Source organism: Amphiura filiformis, chromosome 2, assembly GCF_039555335.1.
Source record: "Amphiura filiformis chromosome 2, Afil_fr2py, whole genome shotgun sequence".
Lineage (NCBI taxonomy): Eukaryota > Metazoa > Echinodermata > Ophiuroidea > Amphilepidida > Amphiuridae > Amphiura > Amphiura filiformis.
The window spans coordinates 2,383,216-2,402,946 of NC_092629.1; the positions used below are offsets into that span (position 1 = coordinate 2,383,216).

General features: G+C 38.4%; 1 protein-coding gene across 1 annotated transcript; it reads right to left on the reverse strand.

The window, feature by feature from the left end:
* Positions 1-111: 111 nt before the first annotated feature.
* Positions 112-19,730, reverse strand: LOC140145583 (methylcrotonoyl-CoA carboxylase beta chain, mitochondrial-like). The gene is made up of 10 exons (XM_072167283.1): positions 18,932-19,730; positions 15,220-15,398; positions 12,081-12,161; positions 11,355-11,533; positions 5,285-5,474; positions 4,162-4,253; positions 3,401-3,579; positions 2,369-2,574; positions 1,923-2,075; positions 112-1,001 (listed from the first exon to the last, which is right to left on the reverse strand). Exons 1-10 carry the CDS (start codon positions 19,479-19,481, stop codon positions 924-926), a joined length of 1,887 nt encoding a protein of 628 aa, XP_072023384.1. The 5' UTR covers positions 19,482-19,730; the 3' UTR covers positions 112-923.
* Between the last annotated feature and the right edge of the window lies 1 nt (position 19,731).

Sequence of the window (19,731 nt, forward strand, 5' to 3'; positions counted from 1 at the left end):
TGGTAATTGTTAGAGGTTGTCAATATATACAACATATCAAAAAATACATTTTTTGTAATTTTTGACCATGTAATGGAAATTGTACCCAACTTATGACATGCGACCACTTCAGAGTTGAACTAAAGTTAGGCCTCTACAGATATCTATTAACCCCAACTCCATCTCTGCTTTTTGCCAAAGTGGAAGGAAAAAAGTACAGGTGGAAGATGAAGAGAAAAGTAGTTTTCCCTGCCAGGGAATTTACCCACTCACCCACTCAATGCTGTGAAGGTACAAGACTCACTGTGGAGGAGGTGTAGCGATCCCCCACACAACAACATTATATGGACAAGTCTAACCCAATTGCTTTGACAGCTCCGGGCTGTGAACATAGGTGCGTCTCCATTTTACTACATGTTCAACCTTCCAGTCTCACATTTAGGCCTACCCCATACCATTCATGCTCACCTTCATATGCCACCATGAGTTTATACAATATTGACATTGTTATCATAATACTGATAAGTGATAGCATATTTCAAGCGAGTCCAGTGTCCAGGTTTACATTAGTATATAACACCATACCAGGTAGGCTGCAGATGTTGAGTTAAGATATGAAACACTATATGTTCTGGTATTGATTGCATGTCCATGCTCATTATTGAAAGACACCATCTGGTAGGCTGTGGTTGTTGAATTGGCTCTCATGTTTCGTTATGATACTGTAACCATGTTCTTCTATTATTCCAGTTGAAATCCATACACCCCTCAGGAAAATATGACTTAATCTGCAACAAAGGGGTGTAGATTTTAAATGGAGTCAGTCATTCAAGTAACTTCATTTGAAATTCACACTCCCTATGTGGAAGATTAAGGATATGTCTTCCTTAGAGGATGTATGAATTTTAACTAGAATAGCTCCTATTTTCTGTCCAGTCTCATGCTCACATTCGTATAACACCATAGCTGGTAGGCTGTTGGATCTGATGTTGAGTTACAATACTAAGGCACTGTCCTAGAACCTGTGATAAAATTATACAGAAATACATAAGAGTAAGTCTTGAAGCTAATGATAATCCTACTACTATCTAGTGGCATAGCATCAGAATCAATTTCAATGAACAATAAAAAAATTTCTATTGGAATACTAACTTAAAAACATCCAGATTTCCCTCAATCAGACCTTGTGCTCCTCCCAATTAGTCCTTGTACCCCATCAGAGGACTCAAACTACATGTTGATGCCACTGCTACTATATATTGTAATTGGCTCATAATTCAAAGGCACTAACTGATAATATGTGATGGAATGATGAGCTTTGAGATGAGCTACTACTATACATGCACATACATGTACACCCCTCCCACAACACACACACACAAATACTTTTCTTATGTGTTGAGGTAGGATAATTCCAATATTCCATATCCTGCTGCTTGCATGGAATGATGAGGCCTTGAGATGATTCTATACTAAACATGTGCATACACCCCCACATACATGCACCCCACCCCCACACACCTTCCTTTCTTGTGTGTTGAGGTAGAATAATTCCACCACTCCATATTCTACTGTTTGAATGATGAGGCCTTGAGATGATCCTATACTAAACATATGCACACCCTCCACATACACACACCTCCCACCCACAACTGTGTCTGTTCACCGCCAACCGCAGATATTGTGTATGGCTATCCAACTACGGACATATGTATGTTGTTTTCATCGCCTAACCGTGGACTAAAATGGCATGTTATTTTTGTGTATGATACGAAACAGAATGTTACCCATCAACTGATGACCGTATTTTTTACACATATGTTCTGCAGTTTTGAGCAAGTATCGCTCTTGCAGTTTAAAACCGTGGACAGTCCTCAGTTGTAGGAATGTCCACGGTGGAAGGTGAACAATATTGTGTGTGTCCGTGCTGGTGGCAAACCTACCTTTCTTGTGTGTTGAGGTAGGATTATTCCATCACTCCACATTCTGCTGCTTGCATGGAATGATGACGCTTTCTGGTGAATCTTTTCAGATATTTTCATTTCATAGTTCTTTTTCTCTTCTTCCGTAGCTTCCACTGACTCAGGAAACTTTGCCTTCAAGAGAGGATAGAGAAGTTTAGGATCCAAAAACACAAATATTAGCTAACTTCTACATGTTTTGGCTGTTTTAGGTTAGAATCTACCAAAAATTAACTTTTTACCTGGGCTGTTGTGTACCAATGGCCTAACATGTACCGACTGTCCATAATAAGGGGGGCTTCCTCCACGCCCTGCCCCCACCGGCTACATTTAAAATCTACACCCACCCCCAGCCCTCCCCCCCCCCCTTGTGGGAGATTAAGGTCATGCCTCCCATTTCAACTAAAATAGCACAATAAATCAATTACCTGCACAGCCTGTCTAACAGCTTCCTCAGGTTTCAGTATTCCTATTTGAGCTCCTGGCCATGTAAAAAGGAATTTGGGATCTTGTGACCTTCCACACATGGCAAAGTTATTAGCCCCAAAACTTCCTCCTGTGATGATGGTCAGTTTTGGCACTTGTGCACATGCTATGGTAGCCATCATCTTGGCACGAGCTCTGAGAACATTACCTGTAAGAAATTATACAGTTTAAATGTTAAGGGTCAGGGGTGAAAGGGTAGAGAGTAGAAAACTACCTACAGTGATGACAGTCAGTTTTGGCACTTGTACATACGCTATGGAAGCTATCATCTTGGCACAAGCTCTCAGAAAATAATATGTATGAAATAAAAAAGGTAAAAGGTCAAGGGTCAGTGAGCATTTGAAATGGAAATTATCCAACCATACTGAAATCCACACTCCCTCTGTGGAAGACTTCAGCTAATTCATCCACAGGGAGAGTGTAAATTTCAATTGGAATAGCCCAATAGACCCTTATCTCTAAGTGACTTGGGCCAGATTCCTTTGTGAATAAAAGGATAAGATCTACACTTGATCAGTCATGTATTAAATCCTGAGGTCAAATGCTGAACCATTTGTGAGCCAGACAAACATGGACTCTGTATGTAAAATTAGACTTCTACGTGAATTTTACATTTTAAAGCATTAATTTATAACTTATAAGATGCAGTGTTTTATCCACGTGTTGATAATCTATGCTAAGTGCTATTTCATATTTGATATCTGCTATATACAATACATATACCCCTGTGTAAGATTTAAGAAAAGTCTTCCACAGAGGGAGTATGTTTTTCAAATGGAATTAGCTTGAGTTCATTATTTTGAAACTCATACTTCCCCCAGTATATGGCTTTACCTATATCTTGCACAACTGGAGTGAGCATTTGAAATGGAAATTATCCAACCATACTGAAATTCATACTCCCTCTGTGGAAGACTTCAGCTAAATCTTCCACAGGGGGAGTCTAAATTACAATTGGAATAGACCCATCTTACCCATCGTTTCTCCAGACTCGTCATCCAATGTCATCTCCATCAAACTCTCATCAGCTGTTGTATTTTGTAAGAATATAATAGGAATGTTACGATGGCAGCAGATTTCCACAAAATGTGCCCCCTTAGTGGCAGCATCTTGAGACAGGTGTCCCTTGTTTGCTACTATCCCAACAAGGTATCTGTTAAGGAAAAGTGAAAGAATACAGATGGAAACATATTGAATAAGGCTACAATAAAAAACATGTTCTATATGGGCACGACCAACAGATTGTGTTTAGCTGTATGCAAACAGCCCAATACAAACCTCAACAATTTCACGCAATAAGCATAAAACAGTGGTGCAAAGTTATTATTGTCATTAAGTAATGAAATTTTACAAATTTGTTTCAAGAAAATAACATTGAAAATGTATCTTCCGTTCACTGGTTTAATTCGCATTTCATACATGTTGCGAAAAACAATACGTCAACACAGGTCATTTAGTGCGAGATTTCGGGATTTAATGATGTTTCACCGTTGTTCATCACCAATTAACAACGATGCGTCCGCTTCGTCTGAGTGGTTTACTTTGTGAAGTTAACCATGCAGACGTGCCGGATTGAATCTCTAAACATGATTTCATCCCTTTCAACAACGAAACAAGCTAAAGATGTCTAATTCACATGATTCTTTCTGTTTCATACGCATCATGAGGAGGTTATGAATAATGTTATTACTACAGATACTTCTTTTCTACTTGCATATTCCCAATTACCACTTACCCTTGTATGTGAGCAAACCCAGTCACAAGAGTTGGTCCATACATAGTCTTGAATTCCTGGAACCTGCTGCCATCCACTAAGCGAGCTATGATCTAATCAAAATGATACCACATGTATTACAATCTGCTCTTGATATCACTGAATAGATTCACCAGGTTTACACATACATACATGTAATTATGAAGATTCTTGAAACAAATTCACTCATTAGATTGATGGTTTTGATTTGCTTGGATGAATAGAATATTGATTGAGCATCTTTTCTTCTGGTTGGATGAATCACAACCACAGAAGGTGTGAACTTGTGCTATTCCACTTGAAATCCATACACACTCTATGGAAGATATGGCCTTAATCTCCCAAGATTTCAAGTGAAGTCACCCTTACAGGTAACACTATTTGAAATTCACACTCCCTGTCAGATTAAGGTCATGTCTTCCATAGCGAATGTATGGATTTCAACTGGAATATAGCCCATTGTCAGTTAGGAAGGGATTATACATGTGACTTTAATAGATATTCTTAGTCAGTGGGAGTGGTCTAGTTCGTAGACACATAATTTGATTGGACAATTGTATGATTTCGGGTGCCGTCTATCAGGCCGTAGAAGATACCACGTCATCATGAGTGTTGATAACGCGTAACACACTTGTAGAGGTGCGCATATGTTTTGTGTTGTATGCATAGATTATTGTGGAATACTCGCACACGCTAGCAGTACACGCAACAGAATACGTGAAGTTGTAAACAAGTTTCGTTCATTTTTTAAAAAGGGGAGTTTTTATGACGGTAACTTAGTTTTTGCTTAAAAAAATAGTTTACAGTTATTAAAATAATATTTAACTGACTAAGAATGAGAATAAATGATAGGAATTGATATTTTTGTTTTTACTATCTTCTACCGTGTGATAGACGACAGGCAGGTCCAATAGTTTGAGAAGTGGATGCAGGCGCAGCCGGTATATCCTCTACGATAAAAATATTGGACCTGTCTGTTATCTATCATAGGTAGAGGATAGTAAAAATAAAAATTCCTATCGTTTATTCTCTAAGTAACACATGTCAAGAAGTCCATCTGGATTAAGTATGCCACTGCTAACAATGTTATGGTAGAACATATTACCTTTCTGACACATTCAGATTCCACTCCAGGTCTGGGAGCAAGACCAGTAAGTTCTGTAACATTGTATAGCGGTTCATCATAAACATCTGGCTCAGATGGTAGACTTAGATTAAGACTTGTGATGATATTCCTGCCTGTCTCATATGCATCTTCCTCTGTGTCTGCAAAGTGATCGGTGACACCACTCACCCTGTGTGTTGAAAAGATAAAAGGTTAAAAAGCAAATTGGGGTGACACACTTTTCATGTATCCTATGGACAGTACTCTTCAATAGTAATTGGGTCTGATTCAAATTGTTGCTGTGTAGGGTTCACTGGTCCTTTGCATAATAATTTTACTGGCAACCTATATAATACACCTGGGTATAGAGGAGCAAGTTTAAAGTAAATTGAGGTGATTCAAAGTATAGCAGCACCTGGGCTAAATAAAAGGAAACACAAATTGGGCTATTCCAGTTGAAATCCATACACCTCCTATGGAAGACATGTAATCTTCCACACATTACCTGAAAGTTACTCTTTGTGCAGCAACATAGTTTTCAACACCATCTTATTCAGTATTGTGTTTATAACCCATTGGTTTGCTGCTAAATTTGAAATTGTTTAAAGTTTTTTTTTTTCATTGCAAATTATACTCAGTTCAATGAGTTCATAAGTTAAATAAATTTACTTATTAAAACTTACATAACAATTGTATTTATGTTTTCTTTGCTCTAATTACAGACAACAAGGCCATTTCGACAGCATGGACTGGCTGGCTATCTAATAGCTATAGTCAAGTATGAAATATTCAAAAACAGTCCCTACAGTAGGGTTCACTCTCAAACTCCCAACAGATTTAGAATGGTATTGCTTCATAAGGTAAGCTGACAATATTATTTATAAAGCCTACCCAGTCGCACTGCAGTTTTTAGCGGGATCCCGCAAATGGGGCGATACCTCATCCCATTTTTCACACTTCTGTAAGTAGCAATTAGCACCTCTTGAGTTTTCCGATAAAATCAATGGTCACTAATAGTAGTGGCACCAGTCGCGGTACACACCGCAGTACTGACGGACTTCCGCACTACATTGAATAAACAATGTTCATTGTTTACGCTGGTTTAAATCATGGGTCAATATAACTATAAACAGATTCTAGGTAGTGTGTGTGAATGTGTGATAATGGACGAATATAACTGTTTACTGTTACAGTATTAACCAGCTATTGTTGATGGTATCGGTAGCTAGTGATTTTTGCTTTACGGTCGGCACTAGTATTGTGTTAGCATGGTACTGTGTGCGATGCATTAAATTCGTGTTTGAGCTCTGTTTTGGCATATTTGGGAGTTTATAAGATATGTCCGAAAATTGGGTTTGATACTTTGATTTACCGATTGTATTTATAATACTAATACCGCTGCACATCGATCTTTTTTACGGGTAAGGCATATACAGATACAATCTACACTTCTTCAAAGTTTCACACAAAAAAAGAAACAAACAGGATGTTATTTCCTTATAGGCCTATATAACCGGGATCACCGTCATTCCTCTTATATCAGGGGGGGTACGCGATCTTCAACCACAAGTAGGTAGCAATTAGCACCTCTTGAGTTTTCCGATAAAATCAATGGTCACTACTAGTAGTGGCACCAGTCGCGGTACACCGCAGCAAGACTTTTGCACTAGCCTGGTCCGAGATATCTGCTTGCCCAGACCTGGCCCTTGGTCCGATTAATATTTTGGAGAAGTTTCACTTCCAGGTGCTTCATAAAACAACTTTACATGATCATCGGAAAAACATGTTGAAAATTTGAAAACATGACTCGAGAACGCGAGAAAATGTAGAGGGCTATTTACTTCCTTGCCATCTTGGCCAATAATTTAGTAGCCTACCATGGCAACAGTTGATATATATTATTTCTGGAATGTTGCCAACATACCCTTTACCCGAGACTAGTATACCAAGACATCTAGTTGTAACCATGGTAACACGGGAGACGGTGTTTGTGGTCAATGTCTGGTATACGTACATGTACGTACAACCAATCACAGTGCTAGCTGGAAACAAGTTCACCTTATTATAATTTTATGAATGGGCTGTTGTCTACATGTTACGCGTTCCCGGGGTACTCGATTCAATTGACCAGCTTATTGGAGTGCGGGTTTGGGGTCCCGGGGTTGGGTGTCAGGCTTATAAATAAATAATTACGGGGTCATAGGCAGCCACGTTGTTTCATAATTATAGTTTCCGCCAATGTTCCTGGCCAATAATGGGGTTGTCATTTTGTTCGGAAGGTGGGGGGGTGGGGGGTGGAGGTGTTGTCACAAATATATGGGGGGGGTCATCATTTTTTGGAAAGATTACCAAAATTAATGGAGGGAGTCACAAAAAGACTGGTTTCAATACAATTTTAACCTGTTAACATGGTTATTGGGGTAAGGTGTCGGCCTATCGGTGCTGGTGGGCGGGGTCATTTTGTCGAAATAGGGGGGACTTAATTTTATTGGCGCCAACTTTTGGAAAAGTTGGCCCACCCCCCCCCGCCCCCGAAGAAAATGATAGCCCCTTATCTATGGGCTGAACAATAATAATTATGAGCCCGAGTGGGGATTTCCAAACTGCCTGCCAAAAATCAATCCCACCGGCCTGCCAAAAAATGCTTGCTTTTCCTCTCCAATTCCAATTTATTTTGCATCTATTTACTTTCTCAATAATAATTTCAATTTTTATGGGCCTTATATAAATGATAAAGATCTGATAATTAATCATTATTTACAGATATCGGCACGTGCATGCATCTCCCGAATTTGGGGGGCGAGGCCCCCCAGGCTAAAGGCAAGCGGTGGCAAAATAGAAGGCGACAGAAGATGAAGAGGTGTATTAACGGCCAAAATCACCAGTAGGGTTTCTTTCACTTTACCTTGTTCAGCACAAAATGGACAGAAACCATTCCTGATAATTATTATTAGTATTATTTCAGCATTTTTAGTATATAATAACAAATTTAAAATTGAAGGAGGCGGGTAGAATAATTATTAATGAAAAATGACGGAAAATTGTTGGAACATTATAACGTTACCATTTTAGTGCACTAACAGCTATAGGCGTGGCGGTGCCGATATTGCGGGCGATGTAACACCTCAAATACTTTACAAAACCAAAAATTTGTTGACAAAAAATTAGCCTAGCCTCTACCCCCCCCCCCCTCCAACACTTTTTAGATTTTCGAGAGTCGTCCTGGCTGGAAAAAATTGGGTCAACTATTTCGGGCTTTTGCTGCAAGGGTGGCAAAATACCCCCGGGACGGAGCGGCCACGGCACGCCACTGACACTCACCAAACATGGGTGTGGGGATGTGCGGGTTTTTTGCGCATTTTCAACTACCTCTAACCCAATGACCCCCTTTCTTGTTTTACTGAACTCCTTCTCACCCAATGACCCCCTTTTTTGTTTTCCTTACACCAAAAGACCCCCTTTTTCAAAAATTTTGGGAAAATTTCTGATAATCTCTCACTGGATGACCCCATTTTTTCATTATTTTTCTTCAAATTTTTTGTATCAACTTTTATATCTTGACCAAAAATTGTTCCCAGTCTCACTTAATGACCCCCTTTTTTGGTCTGAATTTCCTCAGTCTCACGGAAAGATTCTTTTTTGGGGACCTTTTTTGGTGTCTAGGCTCTCAGCGAAAGACCCCTATAGTTTGAACTGCTGTCCGCAGATCCGTCACTTCAAAGTCGAGTGCCCCCGGCTTACAGCTATAAAGGTGAGAACTGACGAAGGTCGAGTTATCAAACACACTGAGCAGCAATTTTGTCACGGGAAATAATATTGAAAGTAGGCCTACAGTCTTTCTAATTTTTTTTTTAAACGGTAAATTTTGTTGTATAATAACGTATTTGTGGTCAATTAGAATGCAAAAAGATGAAAAATGTGACAAATGTTTCTTGATTTTTATAAATTAAGGTTTTCAAAATTACGGTGATCGATTATTGCCAAATATAATAATGTCATTGAAAGAAAATCGAATTGGCCAAAATACTGCAGATTGTAGGCTAAATGTTTTTGATTTGAACTGGCCGGCAAAACGAAAATCGAGGTGGCAAATGCAATGCAGATTATTATAATAATTATTATTGACTTGTGGCTGCCAAATCCGATGTGTGAACTGGCAAATCCCATGTAATTGATTTAATCTGGCAATTAGGATAGAGTTGTAAACACGGCTGCGAATGCAATGTGTGAACTGCCAAATCCCATGTCATTGATTTAATCTCGCAATTAGGATAGAGTTGTAAACACGGTCCCGTTCGGTCAATCGAGAACAATTCACACACTTCAGTGGTAAACAGAATTAACAGATTAGCTCATTATACCATTGAATGCTCAAACAATTTAATTGGGGCGGCGATTCAATCAGGAGGTGTATCGGCGATCAGATCATGACAACCTACGAAATGGATAATTTGAATTTGTCGAAAAAATACCGGAAACAAGGAAATACTGTAGGCCTACATTGTCACAAACGTTTTCAGGACTATCATTATTTTTATTAATGAAGCTTGGTTGATCATATACATGACATTGATACGACTCGATTAAAAAAGTAAGACTTTGAAGCATGTTTTATATCGCCCAATGTTTTCATTTATCATGTAAAGGGGGAAACCCCGACTCTGTGCGAAGCGTTTTTCAAATATTATACTAATTAAGATTATTAATAAGTACATTTTAAAGAGTTTAAGATCATATAAAATTATATAAAAATCAGATTTGTTCTCTCTTGGGAAGATTTATTATAAATATGGACTATACTTTTCAGCATAACTTCTGATTCTGATATCGTAGAAAAAAATATGCAGGGAATGATTGCACCCTCGATCCTTTCTACAAATACCATGAAACTGGGAAAGATTGCCCTTCGCATGCGTGTAATGGGTGTATGAAAACACGAGGCGATTGTGCAGATTTTTTAATGCGGAAAAGGGATTGCCGTCATGCCGTGTATTGCATGCTGACGAGCGACTGATGTTTTCAGGACAGTTATCTGAAGTTTTCGCGGTATAAAAACAGTTCTATAACCCATGTAACATATTACCATGAGGAATGTTATAATTATGAATACTATTAGGCTCATTTATTGGTGTGTTGAAATCGAAAACCTTTCTAGGTTATACCCAGGGTCAATGGTTTTAAAAACCATTTTTACCAATTTACCAGCGATTTTAAAATGAGTCCTATTTTCAGGGTCATTTTTTAATAAAGAAATCAGTATCCCAGAATGGCTCCCAATCGGCTTTTAAAAAGCTATAATCCAAAAGCTTCAACCCCGTCAGGCCATTTCCCCTACCAGTTATATGTTAATTAACAATATAAACATGATTTAAGATAAGAGTTTCAAATCAGTGACTTTAGATAGGCCTATGTAAATAGATCGGTGCTGGAAGCTTACCGCGGTAGGCTTCGTATTGAGTTGATGCGATGGTGTTTATTGATCAGTCTCACACTTTTCGGTGATAAAACAGATTAGCTGATAACAACTAATTGTGTCGGCGGCCTGCGGTATAAAAAACAATAGATGCGGCGCGTCCGTTCTACTGCAGGAAACCTTATAAATAATATTGTCAGCTTACCTAACATATCATATATTTGACAAAATTTTGTAATGATGTGTAAAACCAATGGCAACATCACATCCCTCCCAAAAAGTTCCTATATGGCCAGGAATCCTTCAATTAAGTCCAGTTTCATCACAGAATTGATTTAATTGTAGAATTTCTACTCGCCCCTCATACACTGCTTAGCATGTGCAGATATAAGTAGTGTATGTGGCATGTGCGACGTCCGTGATTCGGAAGTCACGTAAAGCCGATGGTCCTGTGTTCAGGAGGATTCATCCCTGTGCACGTTAAAGTGTCAGAGCTATTAGAAAAGAGAAGGGGGACCATCCCCGGTTCTGATGTCTGTATTCAACCGTCTACGTTCAAGAGGACAGATGGGCGCGATACAATGCAAGTTGTCTACCCATAAATCTAGTAGAACTAGAACACAAGTTATAACATATTGGCCAACCCTGATTACTTACTTGCAATGTAATGTAGCGCCCCCTAGCTCCTCTGAGGTTATCTTCTCTCCAGTAGCAGCAAACACTAGCGGTGGTCCACCAAGGAAGATTGTCCCTATTCTATGAACAATAACAGTCTCATCAGCCATAGCTGGGACATATGCACCCCCTGCAGTACATGAACCACATACTATGGCCACCTATAATGGTACACAAAGATTGAGTTTGGTATGAGAAGTCTCATCTGCCACAGCTGGGACATACATGTAGGCCCCCCCCCACAGTATCAGCTAAAGACTTCAGAAAGCTTCAGAAATATTGATCATATTCTCAATATTTTAACATAGAAAAGTGGTTTTGTGTACACACACATTTTGATACCCATTCACCCAATTTTGTTCAATATTAACAACGCAGCAATATTTTTAAAGAAAAACCCCTGAATTTATTTGATTTTAATTCAACACAGATTTTACATGTTGCAATGCTTGCCTTTAATTGAATTTCAAATGGAAAGAATAGGCAGCTCCATTTGAATTTCATACACCCTCTGATAACTTAGATTCAACCTGAATCTTCCACAGAGGGAAGGTGAGTGACACATAGAGTTAGCTAATGTGCAAATTCCATTTGAAATGCATACTCCCCCTGTGGAAGATATTTCTAAATTCTTCAACAGGGGGAGTATGGATTTGACATGGAATAGCTCAAATATGATTGTCCTGATTAGAATGTGCCCAATCTTACCTGAGGTATTTTCATTGATGACATGATGGCTTCATTATAAAATGCCCTCCCTCCATGCTCCTTGTCTGGGAAAATCTCAGACTGAAAATAACAAAAAACAAAAACTTACTTGCATTAAATGTCCCTGATTAAACAGAACATGTATACATGTAGGGGTTATGAGAAAAATATGAAAAGCAAGGATGAGGTTGTCAACCTGGTGTCACAACTGTAAGATAAACCAACAATATACATACAGGACACAATATGAATTGTAAAGTATAAACCAGAAATAATACTTGTAAAAGATCATGTCATTTGCAATTGTGTTTGGTTAAATTTTTTTTTAAATAAAGATTTGAATCATGAATGTTCATTATTAGGCAACAAAAACGCTATTCTATGGGCAGGCAGACCTTTCACAAAATAATGTTTTTCCCCAATTTATTAATGACCTTAAAAACTGGTAACTCTGTAAAATAAAAAAAGGTTCCCTTTTTAGACTCACTTTGTTCATATTTTTGTTCATAAGTTTTGCAAAGAAATGAGTGGTTTTACATCCACAAAAAATATCATATTCTGGGTTGGTCTGCTCATACATGTACATGGCCATGTGTTTTAACCTCGCCGACTTTTCGTCACACACTGATTTTTGAAATTCATGACACTCCTTCACCTTCAAATGCCCATATTTTTCAAACCATACCCCCCAGCATGATAAAAGTCAGTGTCCGAAATAAGGAAAATATGGAGGTTATCCCGAGGATAACTAAAGTATGAATTTTGCTTGTCCTCAATACATTTTGGTTGTCCCCAAAATGTGTCATACTTTTGGAGGTAAAATATAGTGATTGTCCAGGGGATAAGTACATAGCTCAATATGGTTGTCCCCAGTGATTTTTGGACAAGAGGACAAGAGGATAAGTGCTTATTTCGAACACTGATAAAAGTATACATTTTCTGAAAGGAAATTGAACAAGGAATCCAACAAGACACTCAGAAACACTGTCAGATGTAAGGTTCTAATGCTACATTTATGTGAATGAGACAAAACATCAACTTACAGTGGTCCAGTGGTATAATGTCACTAACATTTCTGTGTTACCCCTGCATCTTATTTTATATCATTTTCTGATAGATCAGAGTAAGGGCTTTCCTGCAATATATTAGGGTTTATATTTTGTTTTTGCACAAAGACCACTTTTTATTTTAATACCAATTTTATCTTAACATAAAGAATTGTCGACATTCTGATTTATAAAAATCTTGAATGATGAATGAGGCTCACAAATAGGCCTATTTTACCAAATACATGTGGGTCAGTCCATCTCAAATCACCTAATGGGTTGGCTGGTCACCCTCTCAGATTTTGTTTAAAATCACTTATATCATAGCCCTACATGTATGTGCCAAATGAACACATTTCAAACGGTAGGTCTCTACTCCTTGTCGTTTCCGAGAACCGGCCTATTGAAAATTGGGTCAGACCCCCCTTTTTGGGTATGTGTGTCGCGACATTAATTTTCTTCTGAGTTTAGACATCCATATCTTCCTTTAGGGGTAAGCTACAGGGCTAAAAATTGGAATCTAGGGTGTCTTTGACCTAAATAACCAGATTCTGGACTCATAAATAATGTATCTCACCCCCATTTGCTGATATAGACAACTAAAATGCATGTTCATGCTGACGCACACGACAAATGCCTGTTTTTGACCCCCCCCCCCCTCCTCTTCATCCTAGATGTCAGACATCATCTATTTTGCCTTTAGTAGGCAATATAGGTTCAGGTGTGACCCCCTATAGCAGGGTAGACCACTCATTGGCTTAATAAAAATTTCACAGGGGCTCAAAGATGACTCATCAGCCAAAAGACCCCTCGTTCTTGCCCCATTTGACCTTGTGGGAAATAATCCACCATAACCAAACTCACACAAATTCAAAATACCTGCATGATGTTCCTCTGTACCAAAAATCTTAGTGGTGTCAAGCCATCTTCATGGTTAAATTAGTGTTTGAATCTCTCATTGAAATACACAGTAAATTGATGAACTTTGCATTCTGGGAATTAGAACATAACTGTGTATTTCAATGCGATCTCCAAACAGTCATTTAACCATGAAGATGGCTTGACACCACTTTGATTTCTGGTACAGAGGAACATCATAGAAGTATTTTGAATATGTGAGAGTTTGATCATGGTGGCTCATTTCCCACATACATGTAATAAAATTTTGGTTGGTATTTAGGACAATTTTGTGTGTATTTCAATGGGAAGTGGGCAAATTGCGTCAAAAAACATCAAATATTCAACGAGCCATAACTCAGAAACGACAAGGAGTTGAGACCTACCGTTTGAAATGTGTTCATTTGACCCATAGGTCATGATATAAGTGATTTTAAAGAAAATCTGAGATTGTGACCAGCCAACCTTTTCTGAAAATTAGGTGAGTTGATATGGAATGACTCATGTGCTAGTCCACTTGAGACCCATACAAAAAAAGACATAACTTTAATCTGCCACAGGGAGCATGAATTTCAAATGAGATTACCTGAATGTGTGACTCCATTTGAAATCTACACCCCCTCTGCATGAGCTTAAGGTCACACCTTCAATCAGGGTTGCCAAACCCGCGATTTGGTAGCCCAAATTGGGTGACTTTTAAAGATTTTTCCCGCGACTTTTGACAATTTCCTGTCCCATAGAAATCAATGGTAAAGAAAAAATTTGGGCGACTTTTCAACATTGGCTCCCGCGACGTCCGATAGATTCCTGTCCCATAGAAACCAATGGTAAAGAGAAAAATTGGGTGACTATTCGACTATTTGACCCGCGAATCGGGCTGAAATCTTTTGGCAACCCTGCCTTCAATAGGGGGTATATAGACCACTTGCCATGTGACGTCATTGCCCGGCAGTATGCGCGCGCATTATGGCAATTTCCATTGTTCTTTGCCCTGCAGTGTGCGTCACGCATCATAGTCTGCTAAGGGCACATGCATTTTAAATCACCCGCCACATTTCATATAGTACAGGAAAGCCATTGAACAGTGTAGCGGCTCGTTCGACCATATCGTATTATCGACAGATGACTCCCTCACCTTTGTTGATAAACAGTGATGTCAAGTGGTCTATAGATTTCAACTTGAATAGTAAATTTACCTGTAACTGTAGAAATGCTCCTCCACTGTCTACAAGATACACACATGGTAGTCTGTTTAATATGGCAATTTCTTGCCCTCTCAGTTGTTTCTTCACACCTATTGGGTATACAGTCCCTCCTTTCACTGTAGCATCATTGCCATTAACCATACACCAGACTCCTTCAATCCTACCAATACCTAGTGATGATGACCGAATAAACAATCGAGGGGTTAAGTGCTTAAGTACGGTACCGTACACAAATTGAATCCATGGGCCGATGACACACATTCAATGGGTGTAATTTAATCTGAAGTACGGTACCAATTTGGAGTTACTGCTAGCCTCAAATGCGAATTACTAAGTATCAGTGAGCAAACTCCATATTTGCCCATCACTGCCTCGCCAATATTTTAAAAACCAAGAAACTGGTCAGAAATTGAAAAATGTGATATGACCTGATCCAATCAGACAGAAGTTGACAATTGATGAAATTTAGGTCTGTTATCGACTGTCGAAAGTATCGATAGTCGGAAAATTCAAAGACTTCCGACATGTTGGAACACTCAAAGGTAGTATCGATACACACAAGGCTTATATTAACCAGGCACCCAGGCTTTTTTTACCCTATGGTTGCCCAGTTTTGGCTCCTGGTGTATCCAATATTTTACACTATAAACTATAGGACCAGGAGCCATCTTTGGGACCAGGAGCTCATTTTAGCTCCTAGTCCAGGCATACTTAATATAAGGCCTGGATACACAAACGATGTACCGTCTCACATCACTAGCCACTGAATGCACTATCCGTTTAGAAAAATCACTAACCGTTTAAACGTAAACAAAAATTTCAATACTCTCTCTAATTTTGTTACGCTACATAGACATTGAATAGAAATGCACACATCATTGTCAGTGGTACATGATTGCCATTCTTTTGTGGTACCGACTGCAGACGTCAATGACTGTCAGTGACTTGGTCACCGTCAGTGACAAACACCAACCCAAATAATCAACACAATTGACAGAGGAAGGCGTGGCCTAAAGTATCTTGCTTGATATTCTCCACTTTTGTACATGTATTCCCTAGTGGTATCAATTTTTGTTGTTGTTGAGATCATCGCTAGTGATCCACCCCAACCAATCAAATTTGTGCCCTCTGTGTGTCTTGAAGTCACTCACGTGGTACCCAGTGACCTGACGATATGTGAATAGAAATTTAATTTATTCCAATAGTATGCTTTTTAAAAAAGAACCCAGACAGATGAAAGGTAAAGGTATACATCACAGTTTCAGCTCTGAGTCTGATCTTGTTTAGTATTAAAAAAAAACCAAGTTGTTTTATAGAAAAGTAAGATTTGTTTCATATCATTATCAAATAACATATGAGGTTAAATGCTAAATATTTACCATACTTTCCCCCCTCCCCTCACACTCCATTTTCTCACCTCTCGTCTCACATTCTTGGAACCCTCTCTCTCTCTCCCCCGTCTTCTTAGCACCCCACCCCTCTCTTTTTCCATTTGATCGTAATTCTTTTCAACCCCTCTCTTAACCAGTTCCCCTGTCTCACCCTGGGTCTCACCCTTCTCTCCACCTCTTCCTCCCATGCCAGCTTCCGAATCTCAATCTCCTCGCTCTCTCTTTACTGTCGATTGTCGAAAGTATTTTCTTCCGACATGGCGATACACAAAATCTCTATCGATAACACCACTAATGAAATTGAGATGCTCTAACTGGAGATAAAACATTGCTCGTGAAATCTGGCCATGAATTTGCTCACAGCCGGCAAGGGCTTTTTGTGAATACACACACACACGTTTTATATTACTTTGTTGATCACAAATCTTTAACTTACATGTACACACCCAGGTTTTTCAATTTACACAACATGAGCTTTACAATTGTGGCTAGAGACTGTTGCATTCCAAATCTAGTCATATTCGCTGAATCATGTAGGTATCCCAGGCAAACCTTAGTTAACACATTTGCTAGTCAGCGAAATTCGCCGAGACCGGGGCCCAAACACAATGCATATTTTCATAGAAATTTGAATTTTTTTTCGAGAATAGGTCGGTGAAGGAAATCTACATAAATATGTAGCTATACTTCACTTGACCCAAATATATGATTTTTTATGGTGATAATCAAGTCGCACATGGAATTATAGCTAGGGATTTTAATAGCAGTTCAAAAAAAAGCTGCTATCGCCATGAGTCTAAGATCTAGAAACACCCCCGAAATGCCGTTTTGCGGAATTTTGCTAGCTGAATCTTTTTGATGAAAGTCAGTCTTTGACAAGATGTAACTTTGCTACGGAAAGTGCTATGAAAAAAAGGTTTTCAGTTTTGGCTTTGTTTACTCAAGGTCATGTGTCATATGGTGGGGCACATTTGCGTTACAGGCACTGATTTTGATAATTTGTCCTCATTTTCACTTTTAAAATTAATACATGTCTAAAACTATACATCTCACACCAACAAAACTATACATTTTCGGAAAGCTTATGTTTCAAGGAATCCATCAATGCAAAATTGATGTTGGTATACAGGGTGTGTAAGAAAATATATAGGGTGATACCATGAAAAAAATTAATTTTACTAGTAAATTGATAATTTATTGCATTTGCTACTGATATGGAATACCTCTAATGTAATCTAATTTTGTGGTAGGCAACACTATGAGCTTTAATAAAATGTATACTTTTGCTATGTTATGATTGACCAAAGTGGTGATACAGGGTGTGAAAATGTACGTAACTTTGCGCACAAAATGGTGATTACATTTTTGAAAATATTTTCTTTAGAGTGTATCCTACATTTATCTTAACTGCATATTTAGATTCCTGGGGTAAAATGCTTTCCAAAAATGTATACTTTTCCTATCTTAGGATGTATAATTCTCAAGATAAACAATTTTTTAAGCCAAAAGCGCGTGTTGTGACTGAAAATCTTGGCATTTGTGTGTAGTCAATAGGGAAAAATTGTGGGTCTTGTGACTTGCGGTTCTCAGTGAGTACTTGTGAACATGAAATAGATCAAACTAATAGTTGAATATGAATAATGAATGAACAAGCTTTGATTTGAGATATGATTTACATGAATAGCACAGAATTTGGCAATGATAAAATTTAAAAATCAAAAAGATATTATGTTTCCACAATATTTCTCATAGAGATTGCATATACTCCTCCACCGCTTATCCTCCACCGCTTATCCTCCAGGTTTATCCTCGTTAACATTTTAATATTTTTCACAAATTAAATAAATGATAATTTCAAATTGTGAAACATATTTGAAAAGTAGAATAATCAAGCTGTATAGTGAGCCCAAACTTAATGCAATTGGACAAAGAATAGCTCTGTACCAACAAGTGAAATCTGAAAGAGGAGAGAAAAATGTAACGCCTCCCACTATTTTGGGGTCCCACCATATGACACGTTGATATATAAAATGATGCAGTTTGATGGCAAATTTGAATTCACCTAGCATAGGCCTACCTAAATCATGACACCTTGTAAAGCAATTGGAAGTTTAGAAGTAAACACAGCTGATCATGACAAGCAATTGCATCAAAAATGTTGCTAAAATTGCACTAAATTTTGGACTGTTCAAAGGACTTAGGCGATCTTTACTCAAAAGATACAATTGACTCATCAAAATAACTTTCATATCCAAATTTCAACAATTAACAAAATAATGACAATGCTGTGATTGCAGGAAACTCAAACATACCTGCTACACTACCAGCTGATGGTACATCTCCATACTCCATTCCCATTCCTGCTAGAGTCCCAATCTCCAAGAAATCATTCTCATAATCATCAAGAAGCATACGTAGCCTATCTCGTACAAAAACCTTCTTGTTGCGTTCCACATGCGTCTTCATCCCTTTTTCACCGCCGCCTAATTCAATGTACTTTACCAGGTGCTCAACCCTTTCTTCAAGCTCTTTACAATGTTCATGATTACTTTTGAATGTTTCTGATGATGTATCTACATCTCCGTCTAGTACTTTGAAAGCTGCCGTAGTCTTATGTTTCTGGCATGCCAGCAAAGGCGACCTATTTTTAAGCTTACTGTTCATGTGAGTTCTTCCGCTTTGTCCTTGTAATTGAGATAATCTGCTATTGGCAGGTAACATATGAGAGAAGTCACGAACCTGTTCATTTTGAATTCTAATGCAATTGTTACCATATAAACTTTGTGGAGTGAATTTACTTGACTGCCTATAGCATTTTGTATGTTGAGCTACTCTGATTTTTTGCAATATTCTACTCGCCATTTTGTGGAACAAGCAGAGAGCAGTGCAAACTTCAAAACCTGAATCAGACCTTTCCGGAGAGTGTCAGCTATCGTCTTCTTATCACGTGGATCATATGGATGCCTAGATATCAAACTAATGTGGAATTTAAAGCTTCAAAGTACTGCTGTGTTTGCCAGCAGCAACAATAACACCGCCCTTTAACCTTTGACCCAAAATAACCATTAACTCACAATGAACTGTGCGATTAAAGTAAATTTATGCGATCTGA